General features: G+C 70.6%; 1 protein-coding gene across 1 annotated transcript; it reads left to right on the forward strand.

Moving 5' to 3' along the window:
• The first annotated feature begins 234 nt into the window (after positions 1–234).
• On the forward strand, positions 235–16,061 carry GRIPAP1 (GRIP1 associated protein 1). Its single transcript, XM_054014948.1, is given in 27 exon segments — positions 235–353; positions 871–937; positions 1,406–1,467; positions 1,730–1,756; positions 2,697–2,804; positions 2,927–3,007; positions 3,009–3,078; positions 3,820–4,004; positions 4,092–4,139; positions 4,260–4,291; positions 4,706–4,753; positions 5,660–5,759; positions 5,919–5,996; positions 6,841–6,933; positions 7,899–8,033; positions 8,396–8,491; positions 9,694–9,906; positions 10,167–10,280; positions 10,448–10,525; positions 10,680–10,775; positions 10,872–10,928; positions 11,231–11,330; positions 12,677–12,804; positions 13,099–13,215; positions 13,687–13,780; positions 15,473–15,624; positions 15,731–16,061. Coding segments are annotated over 27 exon segments (2,748 nt in total). The 5' UTR covers positions 235–311; the 3' UTR covers positions 16,058–16,061.
• The last annotated feature ends 314 nt before the right edge of the window (positions 16,062–16,375 follow it).

Below are 16,375 nucleotides of genomic sequence, written 5' to 3' on the forward strand. Positions count from 1 at the left end.
ATCGTGGTCACTTCCGGTTTTTCAGCGAGCGACGCTCTGTCCCTCGCGGCTCTCTGGGCGCTACTTCCGGCTTGAGCCGCTGCGTCTCTATGGTCCTCACTTCCGGTTTGTAGGGGGCGAAGGGCGCGACTCTATGATCCTGCGGCCCCTGAGCGCGACTACGGCGCCCGGCTCCACTTCCTGCTTCCGGGTGACGTTCCCGCCGGCCTCCCCCGGCAACTCTATGCTCCGCCCTTAAAGTCACCCGCCCCGTTCCAGGCAGCGCCGGGCCGGGGGCGGGTTTTTGTCCTCCGACGGGCGGGGGCCGGAACATGGCGCAGGCTCTGTCGGCGGAGGAGTTCCAGCGGCTGCAGGTGCGGGGGGGACCCAGGCGTCCGGCCCCCCCCCCGCTCCGACCCCCCCTCCCCGAGCTGGGGGGGACCCAGGCGTCCGGCCCCCCCCCCGCTCCGACCCCCCTCCCCGAGCTGGGGGGGACCCAGGCGTCCGGGCCCCCCCCCCCCCCGCTCTGACCCCCCTCCCCGAGCTGGGGGGACCCAGGCGTCCGGCCCCCCCCCGCTCTGCCCCCCCCTCCCCGAGCTGGGGGGGACCCAGGCGTCCGGGCCCCCCCCGCTCTGACCCCCCCCTCCCCGAGCTGGGGGGGACCCAGGCGTCCGGGCCCCCCCCCCCCCCCGCTCTGACCCCCCTCCCCGAGCTGGGGGGGACCCAGGCGTCCGGCCCCCCCCCGCTCTGACCCCCCCTCCCCGAGCTGGGGGGGACCCAGGCGTCCGGGCCCCCCCGCTCTGACCCCCCCTCCCCGAGCTGGGGGTGACCCAGGCGTCCGGGCCCCCCCCCCCGCTCTGACCCCCCTGTGCCGTGTGTGTTTGTTCCCAGGCGCAGCTGCTGGAGCTTCGCACCCACAACTACCAGCTGTCGGACGAGCTGCGGAAAACCGGCGCCGGTAACGGGGGGTCTGGGGGGGCAACTGACTCACCTTGGGGGGCCCTGAGCCTCTGCCCCGGCATCTCCCCGTCCCTGTTCCCCCTGAGCTAGTGCCCCGCTGAGCTGGCTTGTCCCAGGCCCCCCCTCCGAGCCAGTGCCCCCCAGAGGGGACAGGCCCCAGACCCTGTTCCCAGACCCCCCCCCCCGAGCCAGCCTGTCCCAGACCCCCCCCCCGAGCCGGTGCCCCCCCAGAGGGGACAGGCCCCAGACCCTGTTCCCAGACACACACACCCCGAGCCAGCCTGTCCCTGCCCCCTACCCCGAGCCGGTGCCCCCCAGAGGGGACAGGCCCCAGACCCTGTTCTTCCCCCCCCCCCCCCCCCCCCCCCGAGCCAGCCAGTCCCTGCCCTGGGGCCGGGTGGGAGCTGACACCCCTGGGGGGCCCACCCCCTTGCTGTGGTGTTTGACCTGGTCTCTCCCCCCACAGAACTGACCGGGCTCCGGCACCGTGTGGCCTTTCTGGATAAGGAGCTCGCCAAGGCTCAGAAGGTACCTGCCTTCCCCGAGCGGGGGCAGCGTTTGGGTGTGTGACAGCGCGGCCCCGATCCTGCCTCTGAGCACGGCCCACGGGGCCCTGCTCGCCTCACCTGCTCCAGGGTGCAGGGCCGGTGGGGGGGGACAGCCAAGCGTAACCCCCCATGGAGATGGTTTGCCTGGCGCTGAGATGCAGCCGCCTCTGGGGTGGGTGGGAGGGAAGCTGAGAGTCTGCGGCGTTGTTAATTACTCACTCTTCCCTTCTCTCTCTCTCCAGGCTCTGGGGAAAAGCAAGAAGGCTCAGGTGAGGCCATCCCGTCGGGAGCGGGAAAGCCTCGGGCGGGTAGGGCTGTTCTCTGTCACCGGGACCAGCGGGAGGCCCGTCACCGGGGCGCCTGGGCGCTTCGCGGTCTATAAACGCATTGATCTGGGCTTGTAAGCCGGTGCTATTGTCACTGTGTGCCAGACAGGGAAACTGAGGCACGGCTAAGTGACCATATTGAGGCAACAGCAGAGCACCAGGAGTCCTGGCTCCCGCCCCCTCCCCCCCCGCTCTAACCCCCTTCCCCCTCCCCGAGCTGGGGAGAGAACCCAGGAGTCCTGTGCCCCAGGCTGGCACCCTGCCCACTCAGCCCTCCTGCCCCTGGGGCAGCCGATCGACCCGTTGGGGTTCCCGGCTCTGGGAGAAGGGGATGGAATGAGTGGCGGGGGGAATTGGGGGGCAGAGTTGGGGTCAGGCTGGGGCATGTTGGGTGAAGGTGGCGGGAGGGGATGGATCTTGGTGAGGGGCAGAGCTGGTGTCTGGGCTGGAGGAGTGGGGCCTCTGTGCCCTGGAAGGGGGGGGGGCGGCTCTGTGGCCGGGGGGGTCACAGCCAGTGTCTGGGCTGGGGGAGTGGGGGCTCTGTGCCCTGGAAGGGGGGGGGCGACTCTGTGGCCGGGGGGGTCACAGCCGGTGTCTGGGCTGGGGGAGTGGGGGCTCTGTGCTCTGGAAGGGGGGGCAGTCTCTGGGGGGGGGCGGCTCTGTGGCCGGGGGGGTCACAGCCGGTGTCTGGGCTGGGGGAGTGTGGGCTCTGTGCCCTGGAAGGGGGGGCAGTCTCTGGGGGGGGCGGCTCTGTGGCCGGGGGGGTCACAGCCGGTGTCTGGGCTGGGGGAGTGTGGGCTCTGTGCCCTGGAAGGGGGGGCAGTCTCTGGGGGGGGGCGGCTCTATGGCCGGGGGGGTCACAGCCGGCCTGTGGCCCCCCCAGGAGGTGGAGGCCCTGCTCAGCGAGAACGAGATGCTGCAAGGCAAACTACACAGCCAGGAGGAGGATTTCCGGCTCCAGAACAGCACCCTGCTGCAGGAGCTGTCCAAGGTACCCGCGGGGGGGGGCTCGCCTGGGGGGGCCCGGGCGGGGGTTGGGGGAATGGGGGCTGGGCTCTCAGATCTGTGACGTTGGTTAACCTTTGACCCCTTCCTCTGGGTCCCTCGCTCCAGCTCTGCTCCCAGATCGAGCAGCTGGAGATGGACAATAAGCAGATGCAGGGGGGGGGCCCCCATGGCAGACGGGCCCCCGCCCCCCGGACCCCCGCCCGGCGAGTTCCTGAGGCTGCAGGCCGAGAACGCGGCGCTGCAAAAGAACGTGGCAGGTAACCTGGCGCTCTCCCCCGGCAGGCAGGGCGGGGTGCCGTGGGTGGGGAGAGGGGGGCTGGGCCGGCGGGCGCCGTGGGGCAGGAGCGGGGCAGTAACCAGGTCCCGCAGCCTTGCAGGAGCGCTTGGAGAAGGAGGTGGCCCGGCAGGCCGAGGAGCAGGGCTGGGTGCTGTGGGGGGCAGGGCCAGGGGCTGGGGGGCTGTGGGGGGCTGGGCCGGCGGGCACCGTGGGGCAGGAGCGGGGCAGTAACCAGGTCCCGCAGCCCTGCAGGAGTCTTGGAGAAGGAGGTGGCCTGGCAGGCCGAGGGGCAGAGCTGGGTGCTGGGGGGTTGTGGGGGGCAGGGCCGAGGGGCGGGGCCGGGTGCTGGGGGGCTGGGCCGGCGGGCGCCGTGGGGCGGGAGCGAGGCAGTAACCGGGTCTCTCAGCCCTGCAGGAGGCTTGGAGAAGGAGGTGGCCCGGCAGGCCAAGGAGCAGGTTGGGGTGCTGGGGGGGGCAGGGCTGGGTGCTGGGGGGCTGTGGGGGGCAGGGCCGGCGAGCACCGTGGGGCAGGAGTGGGGCAGTAACCAGGTCCTGCAGCCCTGCAGGAGGCTCGGAGAAGGAGGTGGCCCGGCAGGCTGAGGGGTGGGGCTGGGTGCTGTGGGGGGCAGGGCCGGGGGCTGGGTGCTGGGGGGCTGTGGGGGGCAGGGCCGGGGCCGGCGGGCGCCGTGGGGCAGGAGCGGGGCAGTAACCAGGTCCCGCAGCCCTGCAGGAGCGCTTGGAGAAGGAGGTGGCCCGGCAGGCCGAGGGGCAGGGGGGCGCCCCCCAAGCTCCGGGCCCCGCCGGGGAGGCTGTGGCCGGGCCGACGCTGCCCTCGGCGCTGGAGCTGAAGTGGGAGACGGAGCGGGAGGAGAAGAGGCTGCTGACGGAGCAGCTGCAGGGCCTGGAGGTCAGTGGGGGGCACAGCCCTGGGGGAAAGGGGGGTCCTGGGCTGGGGGCTCCCCTGGGTCTGACCCCCCCTCTGCTCTCCCCCCAGGCGGCCAAGCAGGCAGAGATCTCCCGGCTTCAGGACGAGCTGAATAAGGTGAGTGGGACCCCGGATCCCTGACCCGGTGTGTGTGTGGGGGTAGGGGCTGTGGAGTGGGGGGTTGTGGGGGGCACGTGGTGACCCCTTCCTGACGGCGTCTCCCTCCTCTCTCTGCAGCTCGCTGAGAAACTGAAGAAAAAGCAAGAGAGGTAGGGGCCAGGACGCCCGGGTTCTCTCTCCCGGCTCTGGCGGGGGGGGGGACGCCCGGGTTCTCTCTCCCGGCTCTGGCGGGGGGAGCGGGACGCCCGGGTTCTCTCTCCCGGCTCTGGCGGGGGGAGCGGGACGCCCGGGTTCTCTCTCCCGGCTCTGGCGGGGGGGGGGGGGAGCGGGACGCCCGGGTTCTCTCTCCCGGCTCTGGCGGGGGGGGTGGGGGGGGGAGCGGGACGCCCGGGTTCTCTCTCCCGGCTCTGGCGGGGGGGGGGGGGGGGGAGCGGGACGCCCGGGTTCTCTCTCCCGGCTCGGGTGGTTAAGCAGGGGCAGCCGGTGCCCCCTATGGGGCCGGGCCCCACACCCCAGAACCAGGCCGTTGGGGTCGGAGGTGACTGTGGGCTTTTGTCTCCCAGTTTCCTGCGGCTGCAGACGGAGAAGGAAGCTCTGTACAACGACAGCAGGTGAGACGCGCCCGCGGCCGCGGCGTTCCTCCGGCTCCCTGGGCGGGGCCGGGCGCATTGCGAGTGCGCGCACAGACACCCCCCGCAGGGCCCAGCCTGTCCAACAGGGGGCGCAGGGACACACACGCACCCCCGCAGGGCCCAGCCTGTCCAGCAGGGGGTGCAGGGACACACACACACACACACACACACACACTCACACACCCCCGCAGGGCCCAGCTCCTCCAGCAGGGGGTGCAGGGACACACACACACACGGCTCAGCACCTCCAGCAGGGGGCGCAGAGACACACACGTACGCACACACGCACCCCCGCAGGGCCCAGCCCCTCCAGCAGGGGGCGCAGGGACACACACGCACCCCCGCAGGGCCCAGCCCCTCCAGCAGGGGGCGCAGGGACACACCAGCAGGGGGCGCAGGGACACACACACACACACACACACACACACACACACTTTTCTTATTCTCTCTCTGCTCTGAATTTTTTATGACCCCGTGGGTTGTAAAGTAGCCGGTTAATAGTTTTGTCTCCTTCCCTGGCTCTGGGAGGGGAGTGGGGACTAGTGGTTGGAGGGCGCTGGGGCCCGGACTCCTGGGTTCTGGTGCGTCCTGGCTGGGTTTGCACCGTTCCGTAATGGCCGAGATCCCAGCCGGGGGGTAGGATGGTCAATGGGGTGGTATAAACCGCATCTCACCCATGGGTGGGCAGCAGTTGGTGTCCGCGGGGGCTGCGTCGGGAGCACCCACCGGGCACCTGGGAATGTCCCCTCCCTTTGGGGCCTGCGGCTGGGGGGCAGGTACCCTGTCCTGACTTGCCATGGGCTCAGCTGGGGGGGCTGGGAGCCAGGACGCCTGGGTTCTCTCCCCTGAGTAGGGGGGGACCCGTCTCTGCTATTCCTCCCCCAGGACCAAGCTGGCGGAGATCCAGCAGCGGAAAGACGAGGAGCTGAAATCGCTGCAGCTTCGCAACCAGAAACTGCACCAGGAGCTGCAGGCAGCCACGCAGGTGAGAGCCGGGGGGGGGGGCTGGGGCCTGCCCCTCCTCACGTCCCCGGGGCAGGGGCTGGTTGGGGGGTTCTGAGATCTCTGTGGGGTTCCGGGGGTGGGGATGGTTTGGGGGGATCATGGGGGGCGCTCTCCCAGTCCCTCCCCCTCTCCCCCGCAGGGCGCCTCTGAGGCGCGGGACCAGCTGCAGAGCCAGCAGAGGGAGCACGCGGACGCCCTTCACGCTCTCCAGGACCAGGTGAGGCCCCCAGCTGACCCCCGGGGTGGAGGCAGTGGAGCCCGGACTCCTGGGTTCTCTGGGTGGGGGCCGGGATCCGGTCCCCCCAGGGCCGTGTGGAGGATAGCAGCCGTTCTCCCCTGCCCCCCATTTCTCTAACCCCTGGGGCGGGCGCGGGGCCCAGCTCTGGTCTCTGGGCTTCGCCCCCCTGGTTCACCCCACAAGCTCCAGCCCCTTCCCGTGGGTCCCGCCGGCGCCCGCGTCTGCATTTCATGAACCCCCTTTTCTCGTCCGCCGGCCTCGGCCTTTCCTTTCCCCCGGGGGGGGTCGCACATCCCGGCCTCCCCTGGGGCGTTGTTCTCCGGGGGGTTTCTAACCTGGCTGCGTCCTGCTGAGTTCCTGCCACTTGGCGCTTTGCGTTTCGTGTCCTGTTTGGCTCGGCTCGATGTTCCCTCGCTGCTCAGCTGCGTTTTGCAGAGACCGGGACCCTTCGGTGCCTGTGTTTTCCGGGGCCCGGGGCCCGTTCTGCGCTTCACGCCGACCCCGGGTCCCGCTTTGAATTTTGAAGTTCAAAATCACGGATATTTTGGTAGTGATTTTTTCCCCCCTGATTGCTGTGTCCTCACGTGACCCTACGAATAGCCCCTTGCCATGGGGGCCCCGCCTGCCCCAGCCGCGGGAGAGCAGTGGCGTTACACGTGAGGTACAGCTGGGGAAACTGAGGCACTGATGGGGCATTGGCAGGGATGCGTTGCCGTCGTTCCTCTCCTCCTCCTCGGCTGTTCTCTGTGTTAACCTGCGTCTCTTCTCTTTCTGCCTGTCTCTGGGGCGTCTCCCCCTCCCCGCTCCGTGCCCCCCGGGGCAGGTGGCCTGCCAGAGCGCAGAGAGCCAGGAGCAAGTAGAGACGATTCTCTCTGAGAACGATGCCCTGAGAACCAATCTAGCGGCGCTCGAGCAGGTACCCGCTGGGACACGCTTGGGCAGGAGGCGCTCTCCCCCGGCAGTCCGGGCTGGGCGTTGGGGGGCAGGGGGGGGGGCTCGGCGGGAGGCACTCTCCTCCGGCAGTCCGGGCTGGGCGTTGGGGGGGCAGGGGGGGGCTCGGCAGGAGGCACTCTCCCCCGGCAGTCCGGGCTGGGCGTTGGGGGGCAGGGTGGGGGGCTCGGCGGGAGGCGCTCTCCCCTGGCAGTCAGGGCTGGGCGTTGGGGGGCAGGGTGGGGGGCTCGGCGGGAGGCGCTCTCCCCTGGCAGTCAGGGCTGGGCGTTGGGGGGCAGGGTGGGGGGCTCGGCGGGAGGCGCTCTCCCCCGGCAGTCCGGGCTGGGTGCTGGGGAGCAGGGTGGGGGCTCGGCAGGACTCTCAGCTGGGGCGCCTCTGCTCCAGTCCTGCACCCAGGTGGGGTTTGATCCAGGGACGGGACTCTCAAGCTCTGCCTCCCCCACCCCCCAGAAGCGGCTGCGTCACGGCGCCAGGGAGCTGTCCCTGGGCAGCGTTCTAGGCAGCTGTTCCCCACCCCAGAGGCAGCTGCATCTCCACACTGGGCAGCCCCTGCCCATTGCGAGTGACCCCCCAGCAGCACTTCGGGGCTGTTGCACTGAATTCCCGGGTTCTCCTGCTTGCTGGATTCCTTCCTCTGTCGGCGCCTGGCCCGGGAAATCCGCTTTGCTCCTTGCGTCTGGAGTCCGTGTCTGTGTCCCCTCTGGGCTCTTCTCTGCCCTGATCCCCCGGGTGGAGGGGGGCAGTCCTGTCCCCCCCCTCCCCCGTGCTCCGCCCTCCCCTGATCCCAGCTATTGGGGACCCCTTGCTTGGGGTCTGGGCGTCCCTGAGGGCCGGGTCCCAGCCCTGTCCTGGGAGATACCAGCAAAGCGCCGCAGGGAGGGGGTCTGGTGGCGGGGAGTTCCCCAGGCCGAGCGTCTCTCCGCTGTTCAGATCCAGACGTCGAAGACCCAGGAGCTGAACTTGCTGCGGGAGCAGAGCGCGGCGCTCGGCCTGGAGCTGCAGCAGAAGCAGAGTGAGAAGGAGGCGCTGGCCGGGCAGCGGGACGACCTCAGCACCCAGCTCCAGGTGCGGGGGACAGGACAGGCCGTGACGCCCGTGGGGCCTGCAGGGTCCTGGGCTGCCCCCGGTGGGCACTGGTTTGGGTTATTAATGGGGCCGTGTGGAAGGGCCGGGCCGCTGGTTTAATGCCCACGGGAGGCTGCGCTCTGCGTTCACCTGTGGAACTCCTCGCCTCGGGGCGGCCGGCTGCCCAGAGCAGCAGCTGGAGGCCAGGCCCGGCGATTAGCCTGGCACCTCTGTCAGCCGGGGTCTTCCCAGAATCACCGGCTTTGGTCGCTGGCCCCCCGGCTGAGCTGTGGGGGCAGTGGATTTATCGGGACCTGGTGTGTGTCGTCCCGTTCCTCTCCCCCCCCCCCCCCCCCCCCCAGGAATCCATCCGAGCCAACAGCCGCCTCCTGGAGCAACTGCAGGAGCTGGGCCAGGAGAAGGAGAAGCTGGTTGTGGAGCTGGAAGAGGCCAGGAAGGTGAGGGGTGGGGCGGGGGCTCTGGCTGTGGGGGGCTCAGCAGGGGCGCTCTCCCCCAGCACGCCAGGCCCTGGGGGGAATGGGGTGGGGGGCTTGGCAGGGTCAGGCCCTGTGGGGGCCAGTCTTGGGGGAGGGCTCTGGCCACGGGGCTCAGCTGGGGGGCCAATCTTGGGGGGGCACTCTGCCCGTGGGGCTCGGCGGGGGCACTGGGGGGCCAGTCTCTGGGGCAGTGGCCATGGGGCTCAGCAGGGGCCCTGGGGGGCTAGCCCCGGGGGGGGGCCATTGGCCAGGGAGCTCAGCGGAGGCACTGGGGGGCTAGCCTCAGCGGGGGGGGCACTGGCCGGGGGGCTCGGTGGGGCCACTGGGGGGCTAGCCCCGGGGGAGGGGGCACTGGCTGGGGGGCTTGGCTGGGGCACTGTGGGGCTAGCCCCGGGGGGCTTGGCTGGGGCACTGGGGGCTAGTCTGCAGTGGGGGCACTGGCCGGGGGGCTCAGCAGTGGCACTGGCCGGCTTGGCCCGGGGGGGAGGGCACTCGCCATGGGGCCCGGCGGGGGCACTGGCCGGGGGGCTCGGCGGGGGGCACTGGGGGGCTAGCCCCGGGGGAGGGGGCACTGGCCGGCGGGCTCGGCGGGGGCACTGGGGGGGCTAGCCCCGGGGGAGGGGGCACTGGCCGGGGGCACTGGGGGGCTCAGCAGGGGCTCAGCGGGGGCACTGGCCGGGGGGCTCGGGGGGGGGGGGGACTGGCCGGGGGGCTCAGCGGGGGCACTGGGGGGCCAGTCGCCGGGGGGGGCACTGGCCGGGGGCACTGGGGGGCTCGCCCCGGCGGGGGAGCGGGCACTGGCCAGGGGGCTGGGGGGGGCACTGGCCGGGGGCACTGGGGGGCTCGCCCCGGCGGGGGCTCTGGCCGGGGGCTCAGCAGGGGCACTGGGGGGCTTGCCCCAGGGGGGGCACTGGCCGTGGGGCACTGGGGGGCTTGCCCCAGGGGGGGCACTGGCCGGGGGGCTCGGCGGGGGCACTGGCCGGGGGGCTAGCCCCAGGGGGGCACTGGGGGGCTAGCCCCGGGGGGGCACTGGGGGGCTCGCTTCGGGGGGGCACTGGCCGGGGGGCACTGGGGGACTCGCCTCGGGGGGGCACTGGCCGGGGGCTCGGCGGGGGGGACTCAGCGGGGGCACTGGCCGGGGGCTCAGCGGGCTCTCCCCGCAGAGCGCAGACAAGCGGAAGTCCCTGCTGGACGCCATGGCGGTAGAGACGCAGCAGGAGAAGGGGCGGCACCAGGAGGCGCTGGCGGCCCTGCGGGTGCAGCAAGACAAGGAGGTGCTGGGCGTCCGGGCGCACTACGAGCGGGAGCTGCGCCAGCTGCACGAGGAGAAGAAACGCCACGAGGAGGAGCTGCGGGGGCAGCTCAAGGAGGAGAAGGTGCTTGGGCGTGGGGGGTAGGGAGCCGGGGCGGGGGACCTCTGGGGGGCTGGAGTTTTTACACACAGCTGCTCTGCCCCAGAGGTGGCTGCATCTCCACGCCGGGCGAGTCATTCCCATGCGGCGTTATGTGCGGCTGTTCCCCAGCTGCCCCACCCCAGAGCTGGCTGCATTTCAGCCCCGTGGGCTCTGCCCCAGCTGGGTGGGGTCACGCCTGTCTGGGGGGCGGGCGGTGATGGTGCCTCTCTCCCCACGCCTAGGCCCGGAGCCGGGAGCTGGAGAGTTCGCAGCAGACGGTGGAGGAGCTGCGCCTGCAAATCCAGTCCATGGATGGGGCCAAAGGCTGGTTCGAACGGCGGCTCAAGGAAGCGGAGGTGGGAGAGGCCCCAGGTCCCATTCCTGTCCCTGCCCTGGGGCTGGGTGGGAGCCGGCACCCCCTGGAGGGATCCGGCCCCAGATCCCTCCCTCCCCCCCGTCCCCGGCCGGTCTCCCTCCCCCCCGTCCCCGGCCGGTCTCACTCCAGGCGTCTCTCGTGTTGCAGGAGCTGATTGAAAAGCACCAACAGAACCACGAAGAGGCGCTTCGAGTGTGCAAGGAGCAGCACGCGACCGAGCTGAAGGTACGACTGGCTGCTGCCTTGCCCCAGAGGTTGCTGCAGCTCAAGCCAGGGAGACTCCCGGTGCGGTGTTATACACAGCTGTTCCCCAGAGGTGGCTGCATGTTCTGTGGGACAGACAGCCCTTTGACCCCTGGCTGCTTGTCCCTCCCCTCAGCTAAAGGACCAGGAGGTGGAAGCTACCAGGGAGCAGCTGCGGGCGGCCGAGCGCTCCCGGGACGAGCACGTGGGCACAATCAGCCGCCTCAGACAGGTGAGGGGCGGCCTGGGTTCCCTCCGGCCCCAGAGCCCCCCGGTGCGGGGTGGGGCGGGGCTGGGGGTGAAACTGACGCGGCCTTGTCTCTGACAGGAGGTGAAGGACACGGTGGACGGCCAGCGCATCCTGGAGAAGAAAGGCAGCGCCGCTGTGAGTGATCCCCGAGTCCCGATCCCCTCCGGCCCCGCCGCTGGAACCCAGGAGTTCTGATCCCCCCCGCTGCCCCCCGAGCCGGGACAGACCCCGGGCACTCTCCTTGCTATGACGCTGCTCCGTGCACTGCAGTGTGTGTGGGAGGGGCTGGCAGGTCGTGGAGTCCCCCCGGGGAGACGGGGTTAAACAGCAGCGCGCTCCCCATTAGTGTCCCTGCTCCCCCCAGCACCCCCTGGCCGGCACAGGGCTGCGCTCGGGGGCCCTGGGCCCTTTCAATTCTTGGCCCCCCTTCTCCATAGCTCAAAGACTTGAAGCGGCAGCTGCAGCTGGAGCGGAAGCGGGCGGATAAGCTGCAGGAGCGACTGCAGGAAATCCTGACCAACAGCAAGACCCGGACGGGTGAGCGGGGATGGGATACCGGGCCCCCCACCCCGTCCGGCACCAGGGCTGGGGACTGGCTGGCCCGGGAGGGGGACAGGGAACGGGACCCGGGACCTTCCCCTCAACCTCCAAGTCCCTTCCCAAGCTCCTTTGCACAAGTATGGCTCATCTGGCACTGAGATGCAGCCACCTCTGGAGCAGGGCAGCTGGGGAACAGCCACACATAACGTCACACGGGGATGGCTCGCCCAGTCTTGAGATTTAGCCACCTCTGGGGCGAGGCAGCTGTGGGGGGTGTAGCCACACAGTGAATCTGCAGTGATCTTAGGCTGTGGCCTGTAGGGGACGATGGGAGTGCGGCCTGTGAGCTGTTCCCTCCCCCACCATTAGGGGACAGTCCCACCATTCTCCAGTTGGCCAAGGCTTCCCAGAAGGGGGCGGGGGCCGTTTCAAAGGAGGAGCCTGTGGAACTCCTCGCCACAGGATGGCCCAGAAGGCCAAGAACTCAGCAAGCTTTAGAGCGGGGAGGGAGGCATATACAGACGTGGGGAGCGCCCCAGAGGAGCATGTGTTTGACTCGGTAGCTTTTGGGGCTGGGCCGTTCCTTGAATCTGCAGTTTCCCCTCCACGGCGAGACGCCATCGAGGGCGGCGTCTCCGGGGCCAGGTGCCAAGAGGCAAAAGCGTTCTGCTTTTCACTGGAACGTGGCAGGAGAAGGGGAGATCAAATATTAAACGCGTGCGTCGTTTCCGAGCCGGCCTCGCTGCCACGGGGAGCTGGAGCGTTAAATACGCTTCTGGGCATGAAATATTAATTCCCATGGCAAAGAAACACGTTGAAATGAAACGTATTTAGCTGGAGCGCCGAGCCTTCATCTCCCTCGGAATAACCGTCGCCTGTCTTAACGAGCCCCTCAATTTCTGTCCCCCGCTGCGGGGGGGCTGGGAGCCAGGACACCTGGGTTCTCCCCCCAGCTCCGGGAAGCCGTTATATGTGGCTGTTCCCCAGCTGCCCCACCCCAGAGCTGGCTGCATCTCCGCACCGGGCTCGCGGGCCCCATGCAGCATCGCAGCCCCCACCCCATTCGGCCTGGTTCATCCCTTCTCAGGCTGTGAATTATTCCCTCGCTGGTAGGGAATGGGGGGGGGGGGGGTCAGCTGGTATTTGGTTTGATGGGGGACCCCTCTGTTTGGAACGGCCCAGCAGGACGGTTTGGGGGGGCTGGGAGCCCGGACTCTGGGAAGGGAGTGGGGGCTGGTGGGTTAGAGCAGGGGGGCTGGGAGCCAGGACTCCTGGGTTCTCTCCCCGGCTCTGGGAGGGGAGTGGGGGCCCGGACTCCTGGGTTCCATGCCCTGTCTCCGCAGGGATTGAGGAGCTGGTTCTGGCAGAGATGAGCTCCCCCAGCCGGGCGCAGACGGGCGACAGCAGCAGCATCTCGTCCTTCAGCTACCGGGAGATCATGAAGGAGGGGTCCGGGCCGGGCAGCACCAAGGTGAGGGGCGGGGCTTCCTGCTCTTGGGTGCCAAGCCCCCCCCCATGCTCCTTTCCCCCTCCCTCCTAAAAGGGCAGGACCTCCTGTGCTGCCCTCTGCCCCTTCCTACTCCCTCCCTGCCCAGGGGCGTGGCCTCTGCTGCTAGTCCCGCCCCTTGTGTCTGGCTCCTCCCCTCCCCATTTCCCTCAGACTATGCCCAGCCCCGCCCCCATGGCAGGCCCCACCCTCTTCCCAATCCCCATCACCCCTCCCCATGGGGTCCAGCTGGCACTCAGGGCAGCTCTGCCCCCCCAGTCCAACACGGGGAGCCCCCAGGCCCAGCGCCCCGCGGAGCTGTCGGATGAGGAGATCTCGGAGCTATTCCAGCGCCTGGCGGAGACGCAGCAGGAGAAGTGGATGCTGGAGGAAAAGGTACCAGCCCTGCAGGGGGCGCTAGGGACTGGGGGGCGCCGGCCAGGGGCTGTGGGGCGGGAGTGGGGGGGTCACTGGCTCGCGCCGTGGCGGGAGTGGGGGGCGCTGGCTCGGGCCAGGGGAGGCTGCAGGGCGGGAGTGGGGGGCGCTGGCCGGGGGCTGCGGGGCGGGAGTGGGGGGCGCTGGCTTGGGCCAGGGGGGGGCTGCGGGGTGGGAGTCGGGGGTGCTGGCCAGGCCGGGGTGGGAGCTCCAGGGCGGGAGTGGGGGGGGCGCTGGCTCGGGCCAGGGGAGGCTGCAGGGTGGGAGTGGGGGGCGCTGGCTGGGGGCTGCGGGGCGGGAGTGGGGGGCGCTGGCTCGGGCCAGGGGGGGCTGCCGGCCGCGGCAGGCTGGGGGGGGGGCGCTGGCTCGGGCCGGGGGGGCCGTGGCGGGATGCGGGGGCGCCGGCTCGGATGCTCTGACCTGCCCCCACAGGTGAAGCACCTGGAGGTGAGCAGCTCGTCGATGGCGGAGGATTTGTGCCGGAAAAGCGCCATTATCGAAACCTACGTCATGGACAGTCGCATCGGTGAGAACCCCAGTGTCCGGGGGTGGGGGCGGCCGCGGGGGGGCTTCTCCCTGTCCCAGTGGGTTGGATTCATCGCCAGGCGTCCCAGAGGTTATGAGGCCAGGGGGCAGGGAGCCGGGGTGGGAGGTAAGTCCTGCCGCACAGCATGCTGGGAAAACCCTCCCTCACTGCCCCCCTCCCTCCAGGTGAGGTGGGGGCTGCGGGTGTCTGTTGGGGAGTTGTGTGGGGGGGTGCTGGTCACCCCCTCTCGCCCTGAGGGATGGACAGGACACTGGACTTGAGCGACCTTTGGTCTGCCCCAGTCTGGCCGCTCCCGTGCGATGTTCTGTGTGGCTGTTCCCCGGCTGCGCTGCCCCAGAGGTGGCTGCATGTCGGCGCTGAGCGAGCCGCCCCCATGCAGCGTTCTGTGCGGCTGTTCCTAGGTTCCCACGGCCTATTTGTTTTCTCCAAGTGGCTTCTGTTGCTATGGAACCCCTGAGCCAGCCGCCCCCCTGCCATGGGATGATTCGGGGCCGGCCCCCCCTACGGGGGAAAGGCCTCGTGTCCTGTTCCCCGCGTCCTGGAATTGTCCCCGTCCTGTGGCTCCTCATGGTCTGCCGGGCGCTTCCCCTCGCGCTCCCTCCAGCCGGGGTCATCTTGGCCCAGAGGCGGCTCCGGGCCTCCAGCCAGCCGGGCTCAGACCTGGCACCACGTCCCCTACAAAGTGGGGTGGGAGCCGCTCCCCAGAACATGGGGCAGCCGCGGGAGTGGGGCGTGGGCTGGGCGGGTGACGCGCTCCCCTGGTGGGCGGGGCAGCCACACACAAGGGCGCCCGGGGACAGCTCCCAGGTGCGGAGCTGCAGCCACCTCTGGGGCGGGGTGGTGAGCCAGGCGCCGTGGGGGTGCGGACGGGTCTGGCGCAGCCCCGGTATAAATAGCGGCTGCGGGGTCGTGTTCCCCTTGGCTCCGCGGCCGCTGGCTCCAGCCCTGAATGTTTAATGACAGCTAAAAATACCTCCCCCGCTTCCCTTCCTCTGTCATTGCCCTGCCCTGTGGGGGGGGGGGGGGGGTCCCAGGAGTCCTGGATCCCAGCCCCCACACCACTAAACCGTTAACCTAAATGGTTTGGGGGGGGGGGGAGGGGCCAGGACTCCTGGGTTCTCTCCCTGGCTCTGGGAGGGCAGTGGGGGCTGGTGGTTTGGGGGGGGGGGGGGGGAGCTGGGAGCCAGGACTCCTGGGTTCTCTCCCTGCTCTGGGAGGGGAGTGGGGGCGGGTGATCAGAGGAGGTGGTTAGACTAGTGGGGTGGGGCCAGGACACCTGTGTTCGTTCTTTTTGGCTCACTCCCTGCCCAGGGGTGCAGCCCCATCCGATCCCAGTTGATTGCCCAGCGCTGGGAGCCTTGGGGCTGGCTCCCCCCCCCCAGGTGTGTTGTGGGGTCTCGCTGGGGGGCGCAGGCTGGCTGACCCCCCCCCCGTTCCCCCAGAGGTGTCGGCGCACGGGCCCCTGGAGCGCGGCGGGCTGGGCAGCCCCCCGGGGTGTGTGGTGGGGTCTCGCTGGGGGGCACAGGCTGGCTGACACCCCCCCCGTTCCCCCCAGAGGTGTTGGCCCATGGGCCCCTGGAGCGCGGCGGGCTGGGCAGCCCCCCGGGGTGTGTGGTGGGGTCTCGCTGGGGGGCGCAGGCTGGCTGACACCCCCCCCCCCGTTCCCCCCAGACGTGTCGGCGCACGGGCCCCTGGAGCGCGGCGGGCTGGGCTCTGTCCTGCGGGACCTGGTGAAGCCGGGCGACGAGAACCTGCGGGAGATGAACAAGAAGCTCCAGAACATGCTGGAGGAGCAGCTCACCAAGAACATGCACCTGCAGAAGGTGAGGGGGCAGGGCCTGAGCCTGGGGGCGGGGCCTCAGCGTGGGGCCGGGGTGTCTCGGACTCCTGGGTTCTCTGCCCCTCACCCCTCTCTCTCGTCTCTTGCAGCACCTGGAGGTCCTGTCCCAGGAGATTGTGCGGCTGAGCAAGGAGTGCGCCCCCCTCCCCCCGAACGGCGCCGACCCCCCCCGGGGCCCCCTGACCCCCCCCCCACTGCACCAGGGGGCGGGGCCAGGGGCGGGGCTTGCCTCTTCCCAGGGCACTGTGTGCTCTGGCTTCATCCGCTGCCTCCTGCCCTTCCCCCGCTTCCCCCCATGGACTGTGTGTGGGGGGTGGGAGCTGTACCCCTGCAGCCTGCCTCTGCCCCCAGCTCCAGTACTGGGTAACTGCCCCCCCCCCCCCCACGCTCTGGACCCCAGCTCCAGTACTGGGTAACTGCCCCCCCCCCCCCCGAGCTCTGCCCCCCAGCCCCTCCCATCCCCCCCCCGAGCTCTGCCCCCGTCTGCCCCAGCCCTGCCCATGCCCCCCCGAGCTCTGCCCCCCAGCTCCAGTACTGGGTAACTGCCCCCCCCGAGCTCTGCCCCCTAGCCCCTCCCATCCCCCCCACGCTCTGCCCCCCAGCTCCAGTACTGGGTAACTGCCCCCCCCGAGCTCTGCCCCCTAGCCCCTCCCATCCCCCCCACGCTCTGCCCCCCAGCTCCAGTACTGGGTAACTGCCCCCCCCCGAGCTCTGCCCCCTAGCCCCTCCCATCC

The sequence above is a fragment of the Malaclemys terrapin genome (genome assembly GCF_027887155.1).
Source record: "Malaclemys terrapin pileata isolate rMalTer1 chromosome 20 unlocalized genomic scaffold, rMalTer1.hap1 SUPER_20_unloc_1, whole genome shotgun sequence".
Classification (NCBI taxonomy): Eukaryota; Metazoa; Chordata; order Testudines; family Emydidae; genus Malaclemys; species Malaclemys terrapin.